The sequence below is a fragment of the Hoplias malabaricus genome, chromosome 5, assembly GCF_029633855.1.
Source record: "Hoplias malabaricus isolate fHopMal1 chromosome 5, fHopMal1.hap1, whole genome shotgun sequence".
Taxonomy (NCBI): Eukaryota; Metazoa; Chordata; class Actinopteri; order Characiformes; family Erythrinidae; genus Hoplias; species Hoplias malabaricus.
In genome coordinates, this window is record NC_089804.1 from 14,019,763 (window position 1) to 14,043,238 (window position 23,476).

Here is a 23,476-nt window from a genome sequence, read left to right on the forward strand (position 1 = left end):
AATATTTGTGTTATTGACATGATGTCCAAGCATTGCACACAGGCTTAACCATACACCAGTGAAGAAAATACTGACCATTTAACACATGTAACTGTGTGTATATGTGTGTGTGTGTGTGTGAGAGAGAGAGAGAGAGAGAGAGAGAGAGAGAGAGCACCTTACATTAACTGCTTTGTGTGTCATTGACAAAGTGAGAGACTAGTACATGAAAACTGAATGTCATAAAAACATGCATTTAAAAGTGTACACTGCTTTGACATTGACGGTTTAAAGAGAGAGAGAGAGAGAGAGAGAGAGAGAGAGAGAGAGAGAAAGGAGACAGAGAGAGGGGAGGGAGAGAGAGAGAGAGAGGAGGGGGAATGAACTCTTGAACCAGAAAAGATGAAAGGATGGAATCCATTAAGCAGAAAATGTGCAGAGTGAATACACACAACAGTGGATTTTCTGTTGCTATTGGCTCCAAAGTGATACTTTTATTATTTCTATTTCTGTTCAGTTGGTGCGTATAATACACACATGAAAGCTTGTTTATGAGCATTGTGGGGACAGTACCTTGCCTTACATTCATGTTGTAAATACTTACCCTAATATTAACCATAAATGCTAGTTGCCAAATCCCAACATTAAACCTAACATTTATCTAACAGTTCTAAAACATGCCTTCCATATATAATCAGTGTCTCCTCAAGGGTGAGTGTGTAAACAGAGTTAACGTCCCTCACGAGTGAAACCTGCAGAGCAAAATCCTCAGTGGTTAATTAATAACCACACGGTTGAAACATTTCCTGCAGTGTTTGCATAGTCCAATATTAGGGAAAGTTATTAACAATATTTACACTGGAGGTATTCAGTCAGCACTGAAGATTTTGCTGTGTGGTACACCCCCATCCCCACAACACACACACACACTTACATTTTGTCAAATCTGCTCAACCTTGGATCTTCAGTAAAGGACATTGCTCAAGGCTGACGCAGCTTTAGCCATGAAACAACTCTTCAAACCTGAAACAAACCACCGTTAACAAAACATTTTACTCACCAGCTCTAGTCTCAGTTCTAGCAAGAGATCCTCTTTCTGAGTATTATCTGTTGCCAAATCATTATTAGACTACACAACTCACCACTTCCAACACATAGTGTCTAACAGAGTTCCTATTACTCTGGTTTGATTAACACCCCGATAAATACATTCATTATCTGTAACCCTTATCCAGTTCAGGGTCGCGGTGGGTCCAGAGCCTACCTGGAATCATTGGGCGCAAGGTGGGAATACACCCTGGAGGGGGCGCCAGTCCTTCACAGGGCAACACACACACATTCACTCACACCTACGGACACTTTTAAGTCGCTAATCCACCTACCAACGTGTGTTTTTGGACTGTGGCAGGAAACCGGAGCACCCGGAGGAAACCCACGCAGACACAGGGAGAACACACCAGCTCCTCACAGACAGTCACCCGGAGGAAACCCGCGCAGACACCGGGAGAACACACCACACTCCTCACAGACAGTCACCCGGAGGAAACCCACGCAGACACCGGGACAACACACCACACTCCTCACAGACAGTCACCTGGAGGAAACCCACGCAGACACAGGGAGAACACACCACACTCCTCACAGACAGTCACCTGGAGGAAACCCATGCAGACACCGGGAGAACACACCACACTCCTCACAGACAGTCACCCGGAGGAAACCCACACAGACACAGGGAGAACACACCACACACCTCACAGACAGTCATCCGGAAGAAACCCACGCAGAAACAGAGAGAACACACCACACTCCTCACAGACAGTCACCCGGAGGAAACCATGCAGACACCGGGAGAACACACCAACTCCTCACAGTCACCCGGAGCAGGAATCAAACCCACAACCTCCAGGCCCCTAGAGCTGTGTGACTGCGACACGACCTGCTGCGCCACTGTGCCGCCCCTCCGATAAATACAAATAAACAAAAATCATATTAAAAAGATATCATATTAGAAGCTTAAATATATGATGGTGCTATATGCTTCCCAATAAAGACCAGCGAACATGTGCAGTTTAGGCCATGATGTACTTTTCTGGGTACTATTTATAAATATTTGTTTTGCCACAAAGAGGTACAAGATGCATTAACTACATCAGCAGTTTTATTCTTCTGCTGTAGTGATCCTCAGGCGACTAGTCAATCCTCCTCCGAGTCCCCATGACCTCTGACACCTTTTCAAGGCTTCAATAACATCCTGCCTCCACCTCTGGTTCAGCTCTTTATAAACCCTCTGAGTTAGAGCTGTGGATTTCTCCCGCTGTTCTACTGCCAGCGACACTGTACATACACACTGACCTACTATGGACATCACGTCAGTGTTTTCCCCGGTGACCCTGCTGCTCTGCTGTGTTATTTCCATTCTAGGCCTGGTTTTGATTAAATGCGTCCTGGGATGGCGGTGGTCTTCCAGAAGTGTTCGGACACTGCCTGGTCTGCCCAGATTACCCCTGGTTGGCAGTCTGCTGCACCTCCGCTCGGCTCTGCCTCTACACCTGTTCTTCACACAGCTGTCGAGGAGCTATGGTCCACTCTTCAGCCTCTACATGGGGTCACACTACACGCTGGTGGTCAATGAAGTGTCGCTGGCCAGAGAGGCGCTCCTGCACCGGGGCAGAGAGTTCGCTGGAAGGCCCAAAATGGTGAGTTACTGCTCTTCTGCTATAGTCCAATCTGTATGAATCTGAGTGTGATGCCCTGCTATGGACTGACAGTCCATCCAAGACTACATACACGTTAGGATTTTCTATAGACTTTAAATAATGATAAAGGTAGCTGATTATCACTACACCTACACCCAACTCAAAACTTAGCCCCAGTAACAGCCAGGACACGCTTTTGTCCTGTCATTCCACCAAAACCGAGCATCATCCTGAGAACTGAGAGTGTGTTTCCTGTAACTTTTTCATGACATTTCACATTAACACACACACACATAAAAAAGAGAGAGAGAGAGCTGAAACCTTGTTCGCCCTGTTGACTCCCAAGGTCACCACGGCCCTGATGACGCGAGGAGGGAAAGACATTGCCTTTGCAGATTACAGCTCACTGTGGAGGAGCCATCGCAGATTAGTCCACTCCTCATTCGCTCTGTTTGGAGAGGGCTCCAGCAAACTGCAGACTATTGGTACGCTCCCACACACCTGTAATACACACTGTAAACCAATGTGTGAATCAAGACCTGCAGCGTTTCACTGTTTATATGTGTGCAGTGTTAGAAGCTGCGGAGAATTTGTGTTCGGACCTCCAGGCCTGCAGGGGCCAGCGTGTGGATCTGTGCCCCGTTTTGATGCGGGCGGTCACTAACGTGGTCTGCAGATTGGTGTTCAGCTCATCCTACCGCCTTCACGACCCTGAACTCCAGCAGGTCATGGATTACAACGATGGCATTGTCCAGACCATTGCTCGGGGGAGTCTATTGGACATCTTTCCCTGGCTGCAGGTCAGGGACAATGGCCACCATCAAACCTACATTACACTCCTCTAACGTTTGATTTATGCATGTTGTAACAGGCTGAATGTGCACTTAGTGTCACAGGCCAATCTCCTACACCACTATTAGAGGCCCTTATCTCTATTTACTGTGTCTATATTACATTGCTATCTGCACCTGTTCGGTGGCTTCTAATATGAGGATGTTACTGCTTTTACAGACACTGTGAGCAGCTTTTAATTCTGACTTACTGTCTCTAGAATGAAGCGTTGTTAAATCTTCCACAGATTTTCCCCAACAAGGACTTGGCCAAGCTGAAGGAGTGTATATCTATCCGAGACAAAATGCTGAGCAAGAAACTGGAAGAGCACAAGGTAAAATATTTACGTGGACACATTTATCAGTGAAATTCATTAATGCAGTTCTGAATGAAATTTAAATTTTTCCTTATTTTCTTGATGAAAACAGACTTTGAATGAAGAAATCAAATGTTTTAATCTTGACAGTTAACCCTTACACCTGGAGAACCACGTGACCTCCTGGATGCCCTCTTGATTGGGCAGAGGGATTCTGCTGGGGAGGGTGACATCACTGATGATCATGTTTTGATGACAGCAGCTGAAGCGTTTGGAGCTGGAGTAGAGACTACATCTACTACATTATTGTGGGCGATAGCATACTTGCTGCATCATCCACAGGTAAATATATACACAACAGTACAGGGCAAGACCTGGTAGACCATCACCCCTGTCCCCATCAGCTAAACACTAGTAAAGCTTTAATTTTTGAAAGAGAATAAATATATAGGGGCTGTTAGGACAAATGCTGATTGAAAAGTATGACGTATCACTTCCAACTGTGCCTTGTACCAGCAAGCTAGTGGTCCTATATATATATAGCTGCCTCCTCACACAGCGCATTTGTGTGTGACTTCTTGATAAAGGTGCAGGAACGCCTTCACACTGAGCTGGATGAATATGTGGGGAGGGACCGCCCACCTTCTTTGAGTGACAGGTCCAATCTGCCATTCCTGGACAGCGTTCTGTGTGAAGTCTTGAGGATCCGCCCCGTCAGTCCTATCCTTATCCCCCATGTCGCTATGCAGGACACCAGGTAACCATGGCAATGCCGCAGCAACCAGTGGACACCAAAGAGGACAAACTTCTGGTTACCATGGAGATACAGATACAGCCGTGACCAGAATGTTAGATGCGAATCCTATAGCTGCGGTCCTAATTTACTGCAGATTTAAAGCAGAGATTTGTAAAAATATTTATTTTTTATACAGACAAATGAGTTTTAAACTATAATAAAGCACCACTCTTCTGTGCAGTTTGGGAGGCCATGTTGTTCCACAAGGAACAAGAGTTGTGGTGAATATGTGGGCGATCCACCATGACCCCAAACACTGGGATGAACCTGACAGTTTCAGACCAGGTATCGCACACATCCCACTCACTCTGAAACAACAAATGCACTGTTTGACATTTTCTAAACACCTTGTGCCTTCATTACTTGTCTTTTGTTTACATCAGTCATTAAATTAAGTCCACTAACACAGCTTTATACATCTTTCAGGATCTATAAAGAGTTCACACATATAAATATACTATATATAATGTACTATAATGTTAGCTCCAGCTATAGTGCATTGATCATCTATTCCATTAAAATATATCATTCACATCTAGCGTCTTCTTAAGGAAACAGCTGTTACCGCAAAACATTAGACAAGAAATCCCCTATTAATCACACCCTTGATTTCAAAGTAAAATCTGAATAATAAAATATCCACATGCTTTGGGACATGTAAATTGTATTGGGTACTATCTCAAAATTAAAAGTTTTTTACCTGAAAATGTGACACACTTTGTGTAACTTCTTTTTTAAAGCTTATCATTCTTTTCTCTCATAAATCCTTACATCATCTTTCACCTGTGTTCCCTCGTTCAGATAGGTTCCTAGACGCCACAGGTAAGAAGATAACTCCGCCCAGCTTCCTGCCCTTTGGGGCGGGTCCTAGAGTGTGTGTTGGGGAATCGCTGGCACGTATGGAGCTCTTCTTGTTCATCAGTCGCCTTCTACAGAGGTTCCGGTTCAGCACGCCATCAGCGTCTTCCCTGCCTGACCTGCGAGGGCGCTATGGGGTGGTACTACAGCCGCTACGCTACAGTGTCACAGTCACACCGCGATATTGAGCACAGCTCGCTGTAGTTGTGACCTGGTGTGAGTCCACCATCAACCTGGCCATGTTAAACAAACAGAAATAATTACACAGTCACAAATGATGAAACATACTGTACTGCACAAACACAGACACAAAGGCTGGGCTCCCTTTACAACAGATGCCTAAGCACAAGTCAGGCAAGCTTAGTTGTTCATGGAGGTGGGGCAATGTAATTATTACAAAATTTTAAGAGATTATGGTTCTATTCCAACTTTTACATTTTATACATTTTTAACACAGAATTTAACAGTTTGTATGCAGCATTGTTGATCTGTAGTACGTTTGTAAGCAGCTGCACATATTGTGTATGGATGTTTTGAATGTGATGGCAGAGTATAAATCAAATAGCCCCAAATTTTACACAGATTTCTTGTACAGTGTACAGTTATAGACATCAATTCATCTACAACAACTCAGTCAAAAATAATACTCTGGCTTCCGGACACCCATAGTTCAGCACAGTTTCAACTATTTCCTGCACTAAAAAACCTGATGCTAATCATCAGCAAATTATTATGAAGCCCTTCATGAATTTGACTGAGTACGTAATGCTTTCAGCAATGGTTTGATCAAAAATATGATCTGATAAGACTTTCACTAAGTAAGTAGTCACTTTCATTAGCTTGACTTTTAAGGCCAGTGCTCACACTAATGACAGGAATGGGTCACAGACACAAATGTGAGTGGAGCCCACACACACACACACACACACACACACACACAAGCACATTTGTGAATCATAGATCCAACAGACCATGCTTAATTAAAACGACAAGGCAAAGGTTTCACTCGACTTTTTAGTGTTTTAAGTCATTGAGAATAACATCTGCACACCTTTCACAATCTCACATCAACATCAAACATACTCTATTGCTCAGACTAGAGAAGAATGTCATGGTAACGCCATAGTAACATAACTGTAATTCGGTACTGATGCCATAGTAACACTAGTGTTAATACACACAATCCCTCAGAGTCATGGATTATACTTTACACCGGTTCCTAGCACTGTGATGCACTCCAAATGAAATGGCATGCTTAAAAAATATATATCATTTCACTGATGTTTATATATATATATATATATATATAAAGCTGTACCTACATTTATATTTATGTATTCCCCATGTTAATATAGATCTTTGCAGACAGCAGTTCAATGTCAAGATTTCACATCACCAACGAGCAATGCTGTTTTAATGTTTCCACATAAAGATGTAACAAAATATTATTAAAAATAAAGAACAGAACAAAAACAATGTCCTGAGTTTTTTTTTCTTTTTCTTTTGTGTTTGAGGTGCAGCATCAGTTTGGCCAAGCTGGTGTTCTGAAACACTGGAAAAACAAGAGAAAGTGATCTAGTGTTTCTGAGTGTTCTGTGGTGTCCTGGAATGTGTGAGTGCGTGTTTGTTTTGCGTGAACCTGTGGAGGACCTTATACATTCGGCCGTAAGCTCCAGTTAACACTGAGTGCAAAATGGCTGTCTGAACCAGGCATGAACTACATTACCCAGAGGCACACGGGACAGTTATGACTAGTTGGTGCTTATGTTATTGCATCTTTACTGTTGGCATTGTTTAAACCATGAGCATTTCAAGCAGCATCGTAGTCTATGAAAGCGTACAACACTCCACTCAACAGGACAGAATATTTCTGTGGTCCTGTGCTAGAGGCTACAATAAAAGCAGGGAAAAGATAGATAGATAGATAGATAGATAGATAGAGACAGAAAGAGATGAACGTTGCTACAGAACACAATAGTGCTCACAGAGGGGGCCAGATGCTCTGGCTTGGTTGCACCAACATCCCACCTTAGGGTCATACACAATAGTTACTGTGTGCATGTGGGTGTGTTTCAGCAGAGTCTGTGGCTCTGACAGTTCATCTTTCAGAACAAAAATGGGCTTTGTATTAGGCGCTGGAGAACATCATTACCCTTCTCTCAAAACAACAGAGAAAAAAAACAGACAGACACACAGAGACAGAGAGAGAACCCTCCTATGTGGTTAAGCTACTGTTGACCTAAACCACTCTATGATCCTATACCAGTCCTAATGCAGTATCAAATTTACTTGGACCTGGTAAGCCTGACTGCTGCCTGTACTTATTTTCTCCAGTGATTCAAAGGAATCCACTTCCACTGGCTTTGAAAAACTCAATGCAAAAGGCTTTCTCAGCACTTGCTTACTCCAAAGCCACACTCAGCCCTTGCAGACTGGATTCCAGAAGCCCACCCTTCCATCAAATGGTTTCCATCGCTATGACAACTGCTTCAGCCTTTGATGGTGCAGAGGAGGCAGAATTGCACATATCTGGCCACTCGCCTATCCCGTCCCCTGCGGAAGGAGTCATCTGGGCTCGGACGGAGCAATCGGCGCTGTCATGGATACTGCTGCTTGTGACAGCAGTTGCCCCCGTCTCTAAGTGATCTCTGTCTTCATCTTCCTCATCCTCTTCTTCCTCTTGGCCAATGCGGCAGCGACACACCTCAATGCCGGAGTCTCCAGTCAGGCGGCGCTGCTGGAAATGTGTCTGGTCCACGTCCAGGTCACAGACAGCAGAATCCCGCCGCTCCGGCTCTAAGAAGTCTGGGAAAAAGAGCACCGGTCTGGGAGGTGACTGAGGGGCCGGGGTGTGTTCCTGCACGGGAACCTCCCACTCTGTGGGGGAACTCTGCTGCTCTGAAATCGCCCCCAAAGGGTCAGCAAGAGGGAATAAAGGGGAAGGAAGGGAAGGAGAGGATGGAGAGATAGGAGAACAAGATGGTGGAGAGGATGGAGGAACAGCAACAGGAGGACAAGAGGCAGAAGGGAGATTCTGGGTTGTATTGCTGGGTGGTTGAAAGAGGCCCAAGTTAGTAGTCATATTGTCTCTGGTAGGACTGGGGTTAGAAGTTTGCCCCACATCACTAATGCCATTGGCATTCGTGACTGGAGTTGCACTACTCTCAGAGATGGTGCAGCTCTGACCAGCATGACTGATGTCACTGGTGTTAACAGTTTCATTGGATGTAGCAGTTTCATCGACATTACTGACATTGTTGTTAATGGTTTGACTGGTAACTGTTTTAACGGTCCTGTTGCCATTGCAGTCAAGAGAAAGGGAGTCCGATAATTGCACCTCCATCGCCTCTGCAAGATTTAACGATGGGTTGGGGTCAGGTTCATCGAGAGTTGCATCGGAAACAGTCTCAGCATGTGTATCTGTGGCTGCAGTTGTGTGGGTGAATGCAGAAATGGAGTGGATGGGCACTGCTTCACTGTGGGAAGGTGTGGAAGTGTGGCTAGTGTCAGTCTCATCTGTGAGCTGAGCAGAGGAGGGGGAGGAGCTACATGGAGATGACGGACAGCAGGAGTCACAAGAGCAGCTCGTGTAGTTGTCAGAACTCTGGGAGGACAACATATGACTTGGACCTGGGTGGGCGGAGCCTCGCGGATAAGCAACTGAGCTGTAGGGAGGAGGTGGGGTGCTAGGCTGAGCTGCTACTTCTTCATAGGATGGCAGTTTAAGTGAAGCAAGGAAACCTGTCAAAGGCAAGAAAGGGACTTGATTAGAATTAATTCACTTTCATGAGAATTACTGCTTGTATTATTCAATGTCTTAAATATATTCAGTAAGAACCTTATGCTTTACTGTTCCTATGTATTAGCACTAGGTAGTGTATGTAGGAGGGTTAGCTAACTAACTTTTTACAGAGTAAAGACAGCAAGTTACAAATAAAAACAACAGGAGGAAGTTAACAATGACATGCTTGTAAAGTTTGCAGTGTTTGCAAAAACAGGCACCAGCACAACATGCTTAATCTTATAGCCTGAATATAATGTTATTTAAACTTATAATATCAATATGTTTTATATTTAGTATATATTTAATATTAAATTATGTACACAATGAAATGCTTGAAATGAAATATTTTTTGGCGATCACATTTTAGAACGCAGTGCAAATATTAGCACATCTAAATTAGACAAAGACACAGGAAGAGAACGGAGAACGTTGGAAAGACGGACAATGTAAGAAAGAGACTGAAGGGATAAGTGAGTGCGTACTGAGATCCAGCATGGACGATGGATAGCTGCAGGCTCCATGATAGGCCATAAGGTTGATCTCTCTCTGCCTCTGCTGCTGCTGCACTCTCTGTTTAGCCTGCCGATGCCGATAAGCACAGCAGCAACTGAACAGGATCAGCACACTCCATAACAACCAAAACCCTGCAATACACAGATATAACATAACATTAACATATATATTATTATATGTTGATACTTTGCATATAGACATAAATATGACAGTACAGGGGCACAGGGCAAATCAAGGTTTCTAAGTTGACAAATAGATGGCTAGAATTTTCATTTTCATTTTCATTAATTTATTATAACTAAATCTGAAAATAAGCACTGGAATACAGAAAAAAATGACACATGGCAGACGCACAGCTAAGCATGACAGCCTAAACATAACTTACAGGCAGTAACCAACTTATGGGAAGCACCTACAGGATCAAGTTGGTAAGGATTTTCAACAATGGCCCTAGTGTTTTGTCTGATCTTACATACTCTCACCAACTCCTGAAAAGTCTTATTAATAAGCTGAGGATGAACTGAAATCCACTGCCCTTGCCTAACATTGTTAAACACCTTACCCAATGGTAAAAGGCCGTCACATTATCTAACCACTAAGATGCCAGCTCAAGTACCATCACATAAATCACTGATACTCACACCACAGCTCATAGTAGTATGTGCAGCAGCCAGTCTCTCCACAGCAGTGGCCAGTCTGGCAGAGGTAGCCACTGGCGCTGTTGGCCCCAGGGCAGTAGCGGGGGCTGCCCAGGAGTGGCAGCGTCCCTGTGCTGTGGTACTCCATACCCTGAAGCAGGGCGTGGCGCCACCGGAACAGCCGTTTCTCCTCTTCCTCCACGACTGCTGCTGTCACAACACAAGCCTACACCCCCTTGGCTGCCTGCTCAGGATCAGGAAACTGTTTTAAAAAATGGAAGTAGAGTTAAGAAAAAAAAATCTAAATATCCCTTCAATAGTACAACACACTTAAAATCAAGTCTGAAATAGATCTGATGATATCTTTAAGGGCAATTTTAATGGTGATTTTGATCATTAGCCTAGTTTTTGGGTCAATTTTATGATTCCTTTATTTGCCTGAGCTCCAAAAGACTGGGTATTATGATTTGCTCTAAACATTCATACATTCATTATCTGTAAGCGATTATCCAGTTCAGGGTTGCAGTGGGTCTGGAGCCTACCCGGAATCACTGGGCGCAAGGCAGGAACACACCCTGAAGCTGTGTGACTGCGACACTACCTGTTGTGCAAACGTGCCGCCCTGCCCTAAACACAGTTTAAGGAATCTGAGTCTGCCACAGCCATCTGTAAGGAACATACAAACAAAGAAAATATTTGAGTGATGCAAGTGAATCCACTCAAATGTTTGTGTGTTGACTTAACATAATATACAGTGATGCTCCACTGACTTCTAACAGGAGGAAAAGAGCCTCTGTCATTATTATGCTGGGCTCAGCACTGCAGAAACTGCACTATGTATTGTGTGTGTGAAGGGGGGGTAGGAAACCACTTCCCTTCCTTCTCTCACCCCATTGATTTCAGTACAGTGATGTAAAAACAGATTAAAGGGGAGCCCCAGGAGCAAAATAAACAAATTACCCAGTGTTCCTTTAAGTCTCATTCAGAAATGTTACAGGCTTAAAACTTCAGCCTCAGGATAAACTGTTGAAGACTAAACAGGTGTGTATATGTAAATGTGTTGAAGAAAAACTCATAAAATTGTATATATGCACTGTATGGACTGGGATGTGAAACCATTTTTACATACTACATCAGACCAGTTTATTTCAACATTTTCACGTTCAGAATCATGTTTTATTTTTGCAGTTTTCATAGGAATAGAGCATTAACTCTGGTATGTAAAAGCCTGGACGCTCCCGGTCAAATTAGTCCATGTTTTAGAAGACACTTGAAAAGGTCGAATTTTCATAATGTTACTTTCATGAATATAGCAAAGAACAGTTATTTATAAGTTATAACACATTTTTTATTTGTCGTAGCATATGACAAGGAAGTGTGAACTGAAATTTGCAGAACGAGACCTATATCTTTTTGAAGTCATTAATATTATCATAAATTATTAAAACATGTTATCTAAGGTTCTTTATGCCTGTATGCCTGTAAACGTGCAGGCGTGATTTAATTTGGGTTAACACAGTCAGACAGACAGACAGACGGAGTGCTGGTGGTAAGGAATCCACAGAGCGGCTCTGCTCTGAATGTCAGAGAGTATGCTCTCCATGACACAGTGAACAGCGGCATAAATCACAACCAGACGAGCACATGGCCATAGACAAAAGTGTTTAAAAATACTCCACTAAATCTAGACATCCCACTCGTACAAGTGACCAGGTTTAACTGAAGCTCGAGCGACTTCAAATTCGTGCTTTCCGTTCCACCTTAAATGGTGCAGTAACCAACGGTCCACACTCCACAGACACATGGACATGCTGCACCATTTAAGGTGGAACTGAGAATTAGAACAAGAAGAGGCCACTGCAGATTCGTGAGGCTGATGAGCTCTGTCTCGTGCGGTGGGGCTCGGCGGTTTGAATGTGACCAATAATGTTATTAACGGCGCCGTTAGCAGGGCCACCGCAGAGCCATACTGTCTCTAAGAACTCGCCGCTGTCTCTAAGGTTTGACGCAGACGAAGGAAGAAAAACAGAATGACCGACCGTCGAGCGGCCCTCAGCGCCGTGCTCCTCCCCCGCCACTGGAGAGCCTTGTTCCGCCGCCGGTCTCCATCTTGTCGACCCTCTGCCGCCGCTAACGGAGCGCGCGTCCGCTCGCTGCACACGGCACTTCGTGCCACCGAGTACTGACCGGACACAAACACACACCCTGGCACCCCGCCGTTTCTGTCGTTTACACGTTTAACGGCAAAAGAGCGGAACCGACGGATTACATAATCCGCGGTGAGACCGCTGGAGGAACATTTTTTTTAACGTCCGTTAAAGCGGACTTCGTGCTGATTGGCAGAAGCCGCGCAGCGCGTCAACCAATCAGAGCACACCAACCAGTAGCCTGCATCTCTCATAGCAACAGCACTGAGGGGAGACCAGTAGGGTATTTCACAAAGCAAGATCTCTCTGTTAACTTAAGTCTAAAGTTGAGGAATGTCCTTCTTTAGCTTAGATTAATTGGCTAAACTGATTAGTCCTCCTTAATAGAATACCGATCAAAAGGGCATTATACAAAGTAAGACCCAACAAAATTCAAGCCTAATCAATAGAAGTAGCTAAAATTCTTATTAACTTACGTTTTGTCACCGTCCAAGAAAAACATAGAGCCTCTCTCCGTTTTTGTTGACTTTATTTACCACATTAGTTTAACAAAGCAGCTGTCCTGTGTGAAAATGTCACAATGAATGGACTAATAGAAATGCTCAATAAAATTTGTTGGAATTATTTTTTTTTACATTGACTTCCAATGAAAATTAAGATTTATTCTTTCTCCTATAAAGTTATTAATTTGCTTATACATATTATATTTTGCATTTTTTTTCTTTGGATAGCAACAATATGCAAGTTAAATAAATAAGCTCATGTTATCTGGCTAAACTGAAAAATACAACTTTTTCTAAACTGCTTCCTGCATTGTGGAATAATGCCCAGGAAAACTAATGTGTTTTTACAGCTAATTCAGCTGGATTACATTTCTAAAACAATAGTATACACTTACAAAAATGAGACAATTTGTTTTTTGTATGTATTGTAATAAAAATAAATAAATAGAACCATGCTTACTGAGAATGTAAATGATTTTAAATAACAGTAGTAATCTTAGGTGCATAAAACCCTTGCATAGCACTGTATGTTCAACAATAACTATTACTCTATGATAGCATTTCTAAGTGAAATAAACCACCTACACATCAATCAATCAAATTTTATTTATATAGAGTTTTTCACAAGAGAATGTCGTCACAAAGCAGCTTTACAGAGATATGAGCAAGCCACAGGTAAGAGTGGCAAGGGAAAACTCCCTCTGTGCATGAGGAAGAAACCTTGGAAGGCTCATAAGGGGGAACCCATCCTCCTCTGGTCGACACCGGGGAGCACAACAGATAACAAAACAGTAGCAAAGTGAACTGAGAGAGATAAATGAGTTATAGTAATGTGAAGATAAAATATTAGTGATATTAGTGAAGCAGGAGGTGGTCAATGATTCTGTGGGAGGGTAAAAGCAGGTGCAGAGTTAATCTGAGATAATACAGCATCCTTGCATGGACAAAGGCAACACCAGGAGAGCAGCAAGAACAGGGCATCTCGAAGCATAAAGATTCTTTCATATTCAACAATGGTTCTCTCTGTCTCTATATTATCATTGTAATAAAACATGGTCGTACAAGGACCTTGGCGAGCTGCTGCTGTTACTGCATGTCCCTTTGGATACTGTTGGCTATCAGTCTGTATTGCTTTCTTGAGAGAATACGCACACAGTGTGTGTAGTGAGTCTTAAGTTTAGTTCCTCTTAAGGGTTTTGAATGTTCTTAAGGCAACAAAAAAAATGCCCTGTTATCACGCCACATTTGTACATCTTAAGATGTTTAGATGATAAAGGACATCCATGCTATTGGTTGCAGGCAATATACCCACCCCTTGTTGATGTAGGGGCTATGTTTTAGTCACATGAGTGCTACATTTTGGTCATACGGGCTCTACGTTGTGGTAATATGAGTTGTACGGGGGCTGTTTCTGGGGCTGTGTATCCACCACGAGTCTCATACTCAGCTGTGAAGTTGTGTTTGGAATAGTACATGTGTGCAGGTTTTTATTTTTTGGCAGAATGAAGATAACACTTCTCAGTTTCATTATTTGACCTAGTTGTTCCTTTATAAACCTTCTGCTTCTGGACAAATAGATGACAAATAAGCTTTAATGATGGTGGTTCTTCAAAAACATAAGGACAATTAGAGCTAAATTTCATTGTTTACCCTAAATGTTCCTTAGAACACAGTTTTAATGCTCAAAATATTTTCACAAATTGGCGATTCGTCTAAAATTCTTGCAAACAAATTACATAGAGTAAAGAGGTCTGGGGTGCTTGTGGTTCAAAGGAAGCATTCACATTATCGATTTAGAAGACCCTAAGCCTTGGATGAGTTTGAATTGAGATGCTGTAATATAAGATGTACCTGGGTGTTACAACTGAAGAGAGAAACATCTGAGCAACAGGAGAATTTATTATATAATTAGTCTCCATTGTTTTACCAATTAATTTCATCACTGTGTATAAAACATACAGTGATATTAAGGAATTCTCTTTTTTAATACTCATTTTCTGATGAGTGTGCTTTCCTCTCAGCATTTTAACTTCTCCTTCAGTGGCTTTGGTGATTAAACTGTGGTTTTCCTGTTTAAGAGCGTAGAGGGGAAATGACATAGAGATTGAGCAAGCTGAAATCAGCTTTGTGCAGTTTCTATATCAAAAGTAAGTACAGCACTGGGCAAAAGTATAGTTATCAGCGTCAATGACCCTACAGCAGCACTTTGTAGTTCTACAATTACAGACTTTAGTCCACCTGTTACTCTGCATACTTTCTTATGCCCATTTCACCCTGCTCTTAAATGGTCAGGACAACCACAGAGTAGGTATGATCAATGATCAATCTCAGTGCTCAAGTGACACTGACGTGGTGGTGGAGTCTAGTAACGTATTAATTGTTAAATTTGGCAGTGTATACTCAGCATTGCTACAGATCAGAATGATTTATTTGTGCTGCAATATGTATTAAATATCATAACAAATTCTTTCTCACCGTCTCTCTCTCTCTCTCTCACCCTCCCTCATGCAGATGTCAGTTAAACCAAAGTTCAAGAATGAAAAATTATAGCTTGTTCACTCCCTCTTTTGCTCCATCACTTCCCATGTTGCAAAACTGTGCGTGAGAAACATTCCAAACCAGCATCATTTGACTTTTGATGTGAATAGTAACAGACTCAGACACGGAGTTGGAGGAAATAAAAATGGGTAAGAAAACCTTAACCATATATAGATATATATCCAAATGCATCAGAATTGGACCATTTTGATTATTTCATTGATAATAAAACATATTCATATCTTAATAGATTTTTTCTTGATGAGATTTGCGAACACTGAGGGTGAAAAATTTATAAAACATCTGTTTGAACAGATAGCAGCAAAGTGAAAAAAGTAATCATTAAATTGTTAATGTCAATGTTTTTGAATAATGAAATGCTTGCACCTGATTGGCTCAACAGTGTTTCAGCTGGATTCATTTGTTGAACATTGATTAAATTTACTTGCCTTAGTCGGAATTCACTGCACCACAGACCGCCACAGCAAAATGCAACAAAACTCATCCCTGAAATAACATTTAAAAAAAATCAAGTGAATGCTTCCTATAGCAGAAGATTTGAACTTATTTCAAATCAATGCAGAAGCAAAACCCAATTTAGCGATCAGATGTAGTCCAACCACTTCAGATTGTTGCACTACAACAGAGATATTTCTCAAGAACAATCCCTGAAGGAGCACTGACTGGTGCTGCTCAAAGGGATAAACCCCTGCTTTAGGAATATACTAAGCTATGGCATAGAGCAGACCGAAGAACATACAGCATAAAGTCACATCTCTAGAGAATCCTCCACCTTTAAACAAACACAGTAGCTCCTCATCTATATAAATCCAGAACAAGTGATCAATTTAACACTCCTGAGACAGTCTGTTTACAGCCTCTCATCTAAACCACACTGGGTGGAAAACTTCTCTGGCCACTGTGACCATACCATAAACTCCCTATTAAATGTGATTATGGCACTGGTATTTCTACAGGCAATTACCACAAACCTTTACTTTAACCTTTACTATAATGAGAAGGATAGCTCTTTGGTATTTCAAGGAACTTCTGTTGATGCCTGAAACACTTTGTCCAATGCTTCAATCTTAGTGTAAGACTGTTTTTCATACATTTGCCTCACAGTGAGGTGCACAAATTTAACACAACCAAGAAGAAAAACTACTAACCAAACAAAACAAGAACAAGGTGCATGAAAGAATGTGGGGAAAAAAGGCTGATTAATACACACAGTGCACTCTCTGGCCAGATGCAAATAAAATGACTTAGATTAGATCAGATTTTAAGCTCCATATGTAAAAGGTTAATAATAATAAAAAAACACCCCTCAAAATTGAAAAGTCTTAGCAAATATAACACTGCAACAATGGTATTGCTGACAGAACAATACAAAAAAATGCAATTGACTATTAATAACATGTTAATTAGTAAAGTACTGTATTCCACAGCTGACAAAAGTGGAACTGGAAATGCTCTTGAAGACTGGAGTTGTGACACATTCTGAGCAAAAAGTGACTGATCATTTCTGTTTAACTCTGCTTTCTGTATTTTCCAGAAATCCCATTAGAGGCTGAAAATACCACACAGGATTATTATGATTATTATTTTGATTATGAGTATATTGATGCATGTTCTCAAGATTTTGTCAAATTTGGATCCATTTTTATTCCTTTATTCTTTATCATTGTGGTCCTCCTCAGTCTTGTTGGTAACACACTGCTTCTTGTGGTCATTGGAATGTACGAGTCCCTCAAATCACTGACCAACATCTTCATTGTCAACCTGGCTGTGTCTGACCTGATCTTTACACTCGGACTTCCGATCTGGGCCTGTTACCACATCTGGGGCTGGATGCTGGGTGAACTCATGTGTAAAGGACTGAACTTTATTTTCTACACTGCCTATTACAGTAGTATTGGGTTTCTGATGTTGATGACGATTCAGCGCTATGTAGGGGTGGCCCATCCTCGCTATGAGTGGAGCAGATGGCAGAAGATCGTGTTTCCAATCCTTGTCTGGCTGTTCAGCTTCTCAGCAGCTTTACCAGAGTTATTCTACAGAACAATTTCTTACCCATACAATGATAGAAAGTTATACTGTCAGTACGAAAGCAACCATGCCCTCGTTTTTGTTTCATATGAACGGAACATTTTGTTTGTAGTTGCATTTTTAGTCATTGGTTTCTGCTACTCGAGGATTCTTTGGATGATCACAAAGTCCCCGAAAAGGAGACAAAAGACTATAAAGATCATCATCTGTATTGTGCTGGTGTTCTTTGTTCTCTGGGCTCCTTATAACATTGTAATATTTCTGCAGACCCTGGAGTTCCATCATTTGGATTATTCTGAACAGTGTACTATAAGCAATCACATTGGCTATGCCTATTACGTCTGCAAGATAATTGCCTTTTCCCACTGCTGCATTAATCCAGTGCTGTATGTTTTCATTGGTGTAAAATTCCGCAATCATTTGAGGACTCTCCATCAGAAGATTTTACGCAAAATCCATCCAGGAGCACCAGGAGAAAACCCACGCAGACACGAGGAGACCACACCAAACTCCTCACAAACAGTCACCCAGAACGTGATTTGAACCCACAACCTGGAGCTGAGTCCTTTTTTTTTATCCAAAAATTTGTCATTTCAAGCCTCATGCAGCACCACTCAGGCAATGGATGATAAAATGTGTTTTATGATTTATCATATCAAAACTGGTAGTCGACTTTATCAGATCCCTGCAATTTACCATTCACATTCACATGCATTTTTAAATTATGATTTAAATCTAAATGTATTTTACCGGCTTTATTTTCATTTTCATCAGTTAATATTTGTAACTTCCACCTCTTGGAAGTAACTCTACAGGGTTGTTCCATAGCAGGATTTATGAATAAGATTAATTAAGATCAGAGTTCAGGATTGTCCTTTTCTATTGAACAGATTTGACTCAGAGCTTAAGGTATCTGGATAAACTGAAAAATGTGGTTTGTGAAAGCCCAGCCCTGAATACAGGAAGTTGTTATGCTCTGAATACAGGAAGTTGTTATATTATGGGAGATTTGATGTTCTGTTGATGTTCCCAAATCTCTGCATGTAAAAAAACCCCATGGCTAAATAAACTGCAGCTAGTATTGGGCTGCATTTATGAATATTCCCAGTGTCCAGTGTCCCTCTTTACTACTTATATATAACACGAGAATTACCATGGACTGAGTGTGCAGATGGTGATTCATTCGTTTGTTCATTCATTTTCTGTAACCGCTTCATCCAGATCAGGGTCATTGTGTGTCTGGAGCTAACTGAGGGCAACATCAGAACACACTCCGAACAAGCTTCCATTCCATTGCAGGACAGAGAACTATCACTTCAGTTAAATGTAATTCTGACACAAACTGTGCAAGGAATTCTAGTATTGGTTTCTATAACTTATAACACAGCCTAAGATGGTAATAATGATGTGGCTGATAGATTCATATGCTTTTGTGCTCTGTCAAGAGCCTGATGTGTTCTTCTGCTGACAAAATGCCCTTTTGTTTCAAACATGGCAATACTGTTGTAATTTTCCACATGAGCTGAGCAGGCTTTGATTAAAAACCTTAATAATTTTAAGTCCATCAGTTTCAGACTCAGCATCAAATACAGCTTTACTAAGCATGTGTTCATTTTCAAAACTTGATGTGTGTTTTTAAAAATCAGGCCAGACCCGGTGTAAACAGTACAGATATAAACATGTTCAGCATGGTCTACTTAGCAGTTGTATTTACTTTTCTTCTGTTCTCAAGAAATCTTACTTACAAAATGTTGCTATATCTGCAGTGTTCTTTGATTATGGGGATGTGGTCAGAGAAGTTCTGTCTCCTTCTGGAAAAATCACAGCGCAAGCATTTTCAAGATTTCTTGTTGATCCACATCCACACTCCAGAGATTTTAAAGAGGATCAGTGGTTTCAGCTGAAACAGAGATAATTAAGACCAAACTTTATAGGAGGAGGCCATTTCTGGCCAAAATATTTGCTTAAGATGATGCTAACACAGGCGGCACGGTGGCGCAGCAGGTAGTGTCGCAGTCACACAGCTCCAGGGGCCTGGAGGTTGTGGGTTCGATTCCAGCTCCGGGTGACTGTCTGTGAGGAGTTGGTGTGTTCTCCCCGTGTCCGCGTGGGTTTCCTCCGGGTGCTCCGGTTTCCTCCCACAGTCCAAAATATATTGGCGACTCGAAAGTGTCCATAGGTGTGAATGTGTCTGTGTTGCCCTGTGAAGGACTGGCGTCCCCTCCAGGGTGTAAATGTGTGTCGTGTGCAAAACTGCATGTAAAACACAACATATTTCCATTTTGCGACAGATATTTCCCTCAGTGTAAAAGTTAGCTTAGCGGTTAGCTTCCTTTTCTCTGAGGGGAAAATCTACCGCCATTCTGATCCTTACATGTAGAGTACGGATACCGACACAGGACAAACGTAATCTCATTGTGAACCTCTCAAAACCACTGAATGTGGTAGCAACTGTCTCATTTGACTGTCACGAGCAGGGGAGGTTGTTAGGTGTTAGGGGGCGCTAGTAATCTTAGCAGTATTGGCGCCTACTTGAACAAAAGCGTTTTTATCTAAAAGAATATTTTCTTTCAAAGTCAAGCAAGTCTTGGACATTAATCTACACACATGACTCCTGAAAAATGTTGATTTGAGTGAGTAAAGTATTTCTATTTTATTTACAGTTAGCTAAGATTTCTAATATTGTATTTACAGGTGGCTGGAACTATGGGTACATACGCTACGTTAATATCACCACGGCAATTAAAACATGGGCCTTTCCCACTAGCATTTATAGTAACATCAGTCTTAATTACGAAAATAATTATAGTTAAACAGTTAATTTCAGTTTTTTCGTCTTTTTTATAGTTTTTGTGAGGAACATCACAGGCGTGTGGTGGAACCTGGGTAATACCCTTCACGAAGTATCATCTGTTGCGAACACATCAAGTACTAGTGATGTGTCGGTCGCGAACGAACCGGTTCAAAGAGCCGGCTCTTGTAAGTGAACGATGAGAGCCGGTTCCCGTCTAAGACCGAGCAATTTTTTTCTAAGGCTTGTCAGAGAACAACAAGCAAGGTCCAACCCTCCGAGCTGAGACACTTGGTTTTCCTGAATGCCAATCTTCCCTCCAAAAAATAGTTGAAGAAAATGTTAAATCAGTTAAATGTTTGTTGACAGTTGTGGTTGTTTTAATCACTACCGTTGAATGCTGCTGTTTTGCACTTTGCAGAGTATTTATTTATTTTATTACCCAGAAATGGATGATTATTTAATTTAATAAGCTATTTTGTAATACCTACCTTTTGGGTTCCATTGGCTATATTTCAGAGTTCACAAGTGATTTTTTATTAAGGTGTTTAAATAAAAATCCAGTTATTTATACAATTGAATGTGTGAGTGCAATCAGTGAGTTATTACAAGACGGCCATAAAACAATTGGCCATTGCAACACTATTTATTATTTTAAATATTGAACAATACTATTTTGTCCATACAGTCATGTAAAATGTTGGTAATATTGTTCTGTACCAGTGGAAATAAGGGGTAAAACAAAGAGCCGTTTAGGAGCTGAAATTCCCATCACTATCAAGTACACACCGGAAGACTTATCGGGGAGTATTAAAGGTTTGGGCCTTGCACACTTAAGCAGTCAGACACCAACAAGGGGTGCAAGGGTGAGTAATAGGAGAAGGGGCTTTGTATGAGTTGCTTGTGTGAGTGGATCAGACACAGCAATGCCTAAACAGTTTTAAACCTCTGAGAGTAACTGCATGTGCAAAGGTGGACTGGTGATGTTTTTCCCGATTAGATTGGATAAGCTTTTCACCTTTATTTGCTACACATGGGAAAACATGGGATTTTCTTTTTTAATTCATCCGAGAATTTACATTTACGTTACGGCATAGCTGCTCGAGATGAGGGTAGGTACATGAGCTTTGCCTGACGTAAACAAGGACTACTGACGTGCAGACTGACCAATTAAATGTTTACAGAGGTTATCGACCAATAACGGTAGCTCTACAGTCAGACCGTCCAATCAGAAGATTTTAGGCTACTTCACCACGCCCCCTTCTCACTCAAGCGAACCAATCGGAGTAGGGGAGGGTGGGACTAGTTTGTGAACGAAACTTCTCAAAGTTCTATGTAAGCTCTAGAAAAATAAAATCCAGGCCGTTTGTGAAATTCCGCCCGGACATTTTTTTAAGTCTAAAAAAGAGGACATGTCCGGGTGAAAAAGGACGTCTGGTCACCCTAATGTTGGTAGTAATACAGACGTGTTAGTTTGGACCAGAACTCAGTGTACGATATCTGAACCCATCCAAAACTTCTTCCCATCAAATTCTTCAAGAAATATGTAAATGTGTGTCGTGTGCAGTGAAATTATTTTTTTATAATTATTATTATAGCACACACTCAAAGAGAATGGAGTAGAGCAGGGTTTTTAAAACTTTTCAATGTGACCACCATGGTTCACTTAATGAGATAACCAAAAAGAAAGGGGGAAATGTTGAAATCTGCTGTGGTCGGTGTCAGCAGCAGTGGTGAGGTAGTAGTGGTGAGCAGTACACTATCACTCTTGGTTTCTTGGGGTTTCAATACAGGAACAGGAAGAACTAAAAACCAGGATGATTAAGAATAAAACATATGCTTTGTGGCATGGCACCAGAGCTACAGGTTCACATTTGTCTGTTTTACTGTAAACTGCTCTCTAGACCCCAGGTTAAAAACCCCTGGACAATAAAACTTCAGACATTTCTGATGGGGCTTGTTGACTTCACTGCAATTCAGCCAATTATTCCCCATGAGACTAGAGAATGTGAAGAGAGGCTGAACTCTTTTAAATGACTCAAACTAAGAATAGTTTTGATGTCTTGATTGTAACTTTGTACAGAAAACTCTGCATTATCTGCTACCTGTTCTTTTCTGGTAGGTGATGTCTGAGAACCTGAGAGGGCGGAGTGGGAAAACAGATGAAGAAACAACCTCCAGCTTCCAGTGTTGGAAACCCTTCCTTCTTCCCCTTTGAATGTTCTCAAGCCGATCAACATTGCTCTTGTGTTTCCTGCATCCTGGCTTCTGCCTTGACCCCCACCCCCACCCCCCAAGACAGAAGTGTTATGTTCCAGGAACGTGAAGAGATGTAGTGGCTCAAATCATTAATCAGCAGTTAGTGGGGGCGCTGGGGTATGTCTAAAACATGTGGTTTTAAATCAGCTGTAATGTCTGATCTAATACTTGAAGAATTTATTTTTGTTGTTGTTGCAGGTAGCCTTCGGTAAAGTGCTAAGAATAGTGACTATGTCAGATGGTGAATGACATTTGTATTTAGGAAAATCTAATGCAAAGCTGACTTGCTGTCAGTAAACCAGGGACGGTGTGTAACATACTGATCTCAATGCTTAGTTTTGTAATTCCTGAGAAAATGAAGAGAAAGGATTTCCTTTTTTTGGTGAAGCATTAAAATATTTGCCTCTTTTGCCAGTGTTCCTTCGATTGGAGAGAGCCGTCTTAATGAAATGAACGATGGCTCAAGAATCCAAAGACCCCTCCGACCAAACACTGTGTAGAAATAGGTGTGAAAAACTCACCTGAGGAACTGCACTGATCTGAGAACTCGAGCAGTTCCTGATCATTGTAATGTTTCTGTAATGTGACTCTATTAAAGTTATCAACAGAGGACAACCTAAGCCTCTGTATTTTGTTAAATGGATGTATAAAGAGAGAAAGATGTAAATCTCTATGTAAAAACAGATATAACTTAACATTTTCACCGTGGTATATTTTACTTAAACAGACACAGCATTTAAATCTGAAGCTACAGCAGTGAACAGGACTTATTTCA

General features: G+C 41.6%; 3 protein-coding genes and 1 long non-coding RNA gene across 6 annotated transcripts; 2 read left to right on the top strand and 2 right to left on the bottom strand.

The window, feature by feature from the left end:
• Nucleotides 1-911: 911 nt before the first annotated feature.
• LOC136696255 (uncharacterized) lies at nt 912-3,857 on the bottom strand. Its single transcript, XR_010802596.1, has 3 exons — nt 3,721-3,857; nt 3,000-3,191; nt 912-1,002 (listed from the first exon to the last, which is right to left on the bottom strand). It is a non-coding gene; the product is annotated as an uncharacterized lncRNA (long non-coding RNA).
• On the top strand, nt 2,285-6,671 carry cyp17a2 (cytochrome P450, family 17, subfamily A, polypeptide 2). Its single transcript, XM_066670484.1, has 8 exons — nt 2,285-2,678; nt 3,025-3,163; nt 3,249-3,478; nt 3,757-3,843; nt 3,976-4,167; nt 4,413-4,582; nt 4,803-4,906; nt 5,423-6,671. The coding sequence occupies exons 1-8, from the start codon at nt 2,340-2,342 to the stop codon at nt 5,665-5,667; spliced, it is 1,506 nt and encodes a 501-aa protein (XP_066526581.1). The 5' UTR covers nt 2,285-2,339; the 3' UTR covers nt 5,668-6,671.
• A 363-nt stretch (nt 6,672-7,034) lies between these two features.
• On the bottom strand, nt 7,035-12,713 carry si:ch73-290k24.6 (uncharacterized). Of its 3 annotated transcripts, none has more exons than XM_066670483.1 (5): nt 12,454-12,713; nt 11,016-11,080; nt 10,418-10,676; nt 9,746-9,907; nt 7,035-9,220 (listed from the first exon to the last, which is right to left on the bottom strand). In XM_066670483.1, the coding sequence occupies exons 3-5, from the start codon at nt 10,560-10,562 to the stop codon at nt 7,938-7,940; spliced, it is 1,590 nt and encodes a 529-aa protein (XP_066526580.1). In that variant the 5' UTR covers nt 10,563-10,676; nt 11,016-11,080; nt 12,454-12,713; the 3' UTR covers nt 7,035-7,937. The 3 variants fall into 3 exon arrangements, with proteins under 3 accessions (XP_066526580.1, XP_066526577.1, XP_066526579.1); XM_066670480.1 differs by having other exon boundaries at nt 10,957-11,080; XM_066670482.1 differs by having other exon boundaries at nt 10,901-11,080.
• A 2,661-nt stretch (nt 12,714-15,374) lies between these two features.
• Nucleotides 15,375-18,194, top strand: LOC136697265 (chemokine XC receptor 1-like). Its single transcript, XM_066672301.1, has 2 exons — nt 15,375-15,429; nt 17,158-18,194. Exons 1-2 carry the CDS (start codon nt 15,375-15,377, stop codon nt 18,192-18,194), a joined length of 1,092 nt encoding a protein of 363 aa, XP_066528398.1.
• Nucleotides 18,195-23,476: the final 5,282 nt, after the last annotated feature.

Coding starts and splice junctions, on each gene's coding strand:
- cyp17a2 (XM_066670484.1), top strand. CDS start 2,340: ATGGACATCACGTCAGTGTTTTCCCCGGTGACCCTGCTGCTCTGCTGT. Junction 2,679..3,024: donor TCGCTGGAAGGCCCAAAATG/GTGAGTTACTGC, acceptor TTGACTCCCAAG/GTCACCACGGCCCTGATGAC. Junction 3,479..3,756: donor ACATCTTTCCCTGGCTGCAG/GTCAGGGACAAT, acceptor AATCTTCCACAG/ATTTTCCCCAACAAGGACTT.
- si:ch73-290k24.6 (XM_066670483.1), bottom strand. CDS start 10,562: ATGGAGTACCACAGCACAGGGACGCTGCCACTCCTGGGCAGCCCCCGC. Junction 9,908..10,417: donor ATACTACTATGAGCTGTGGT/GTGAGTATCAGT, acceptor TGTGTATTGCAG/GGTTTTGGTTGTTATGGAGT. Junction 9,221..9,745: donor ATCGTCCATGCTGGATCTCA/GTACGCACTCAC, acceptor TGCCTTTGACAG/GTTTCCTTGCTTCACTTAAA.
- LOC136697265 (XM_066672301.1), top strand. CDS start 15,375: ATGATCAATGATCAATCTCAGTGCTCAAGTGACACTGACGTGGTGGTG. Junction 15,430..17,157: donor TGACGTGGTGGTGGAGTCTA/GTAACGTATTAA, acceptor TGTATTTTCCAG/AAATCCCATTAGAGGCTGAA.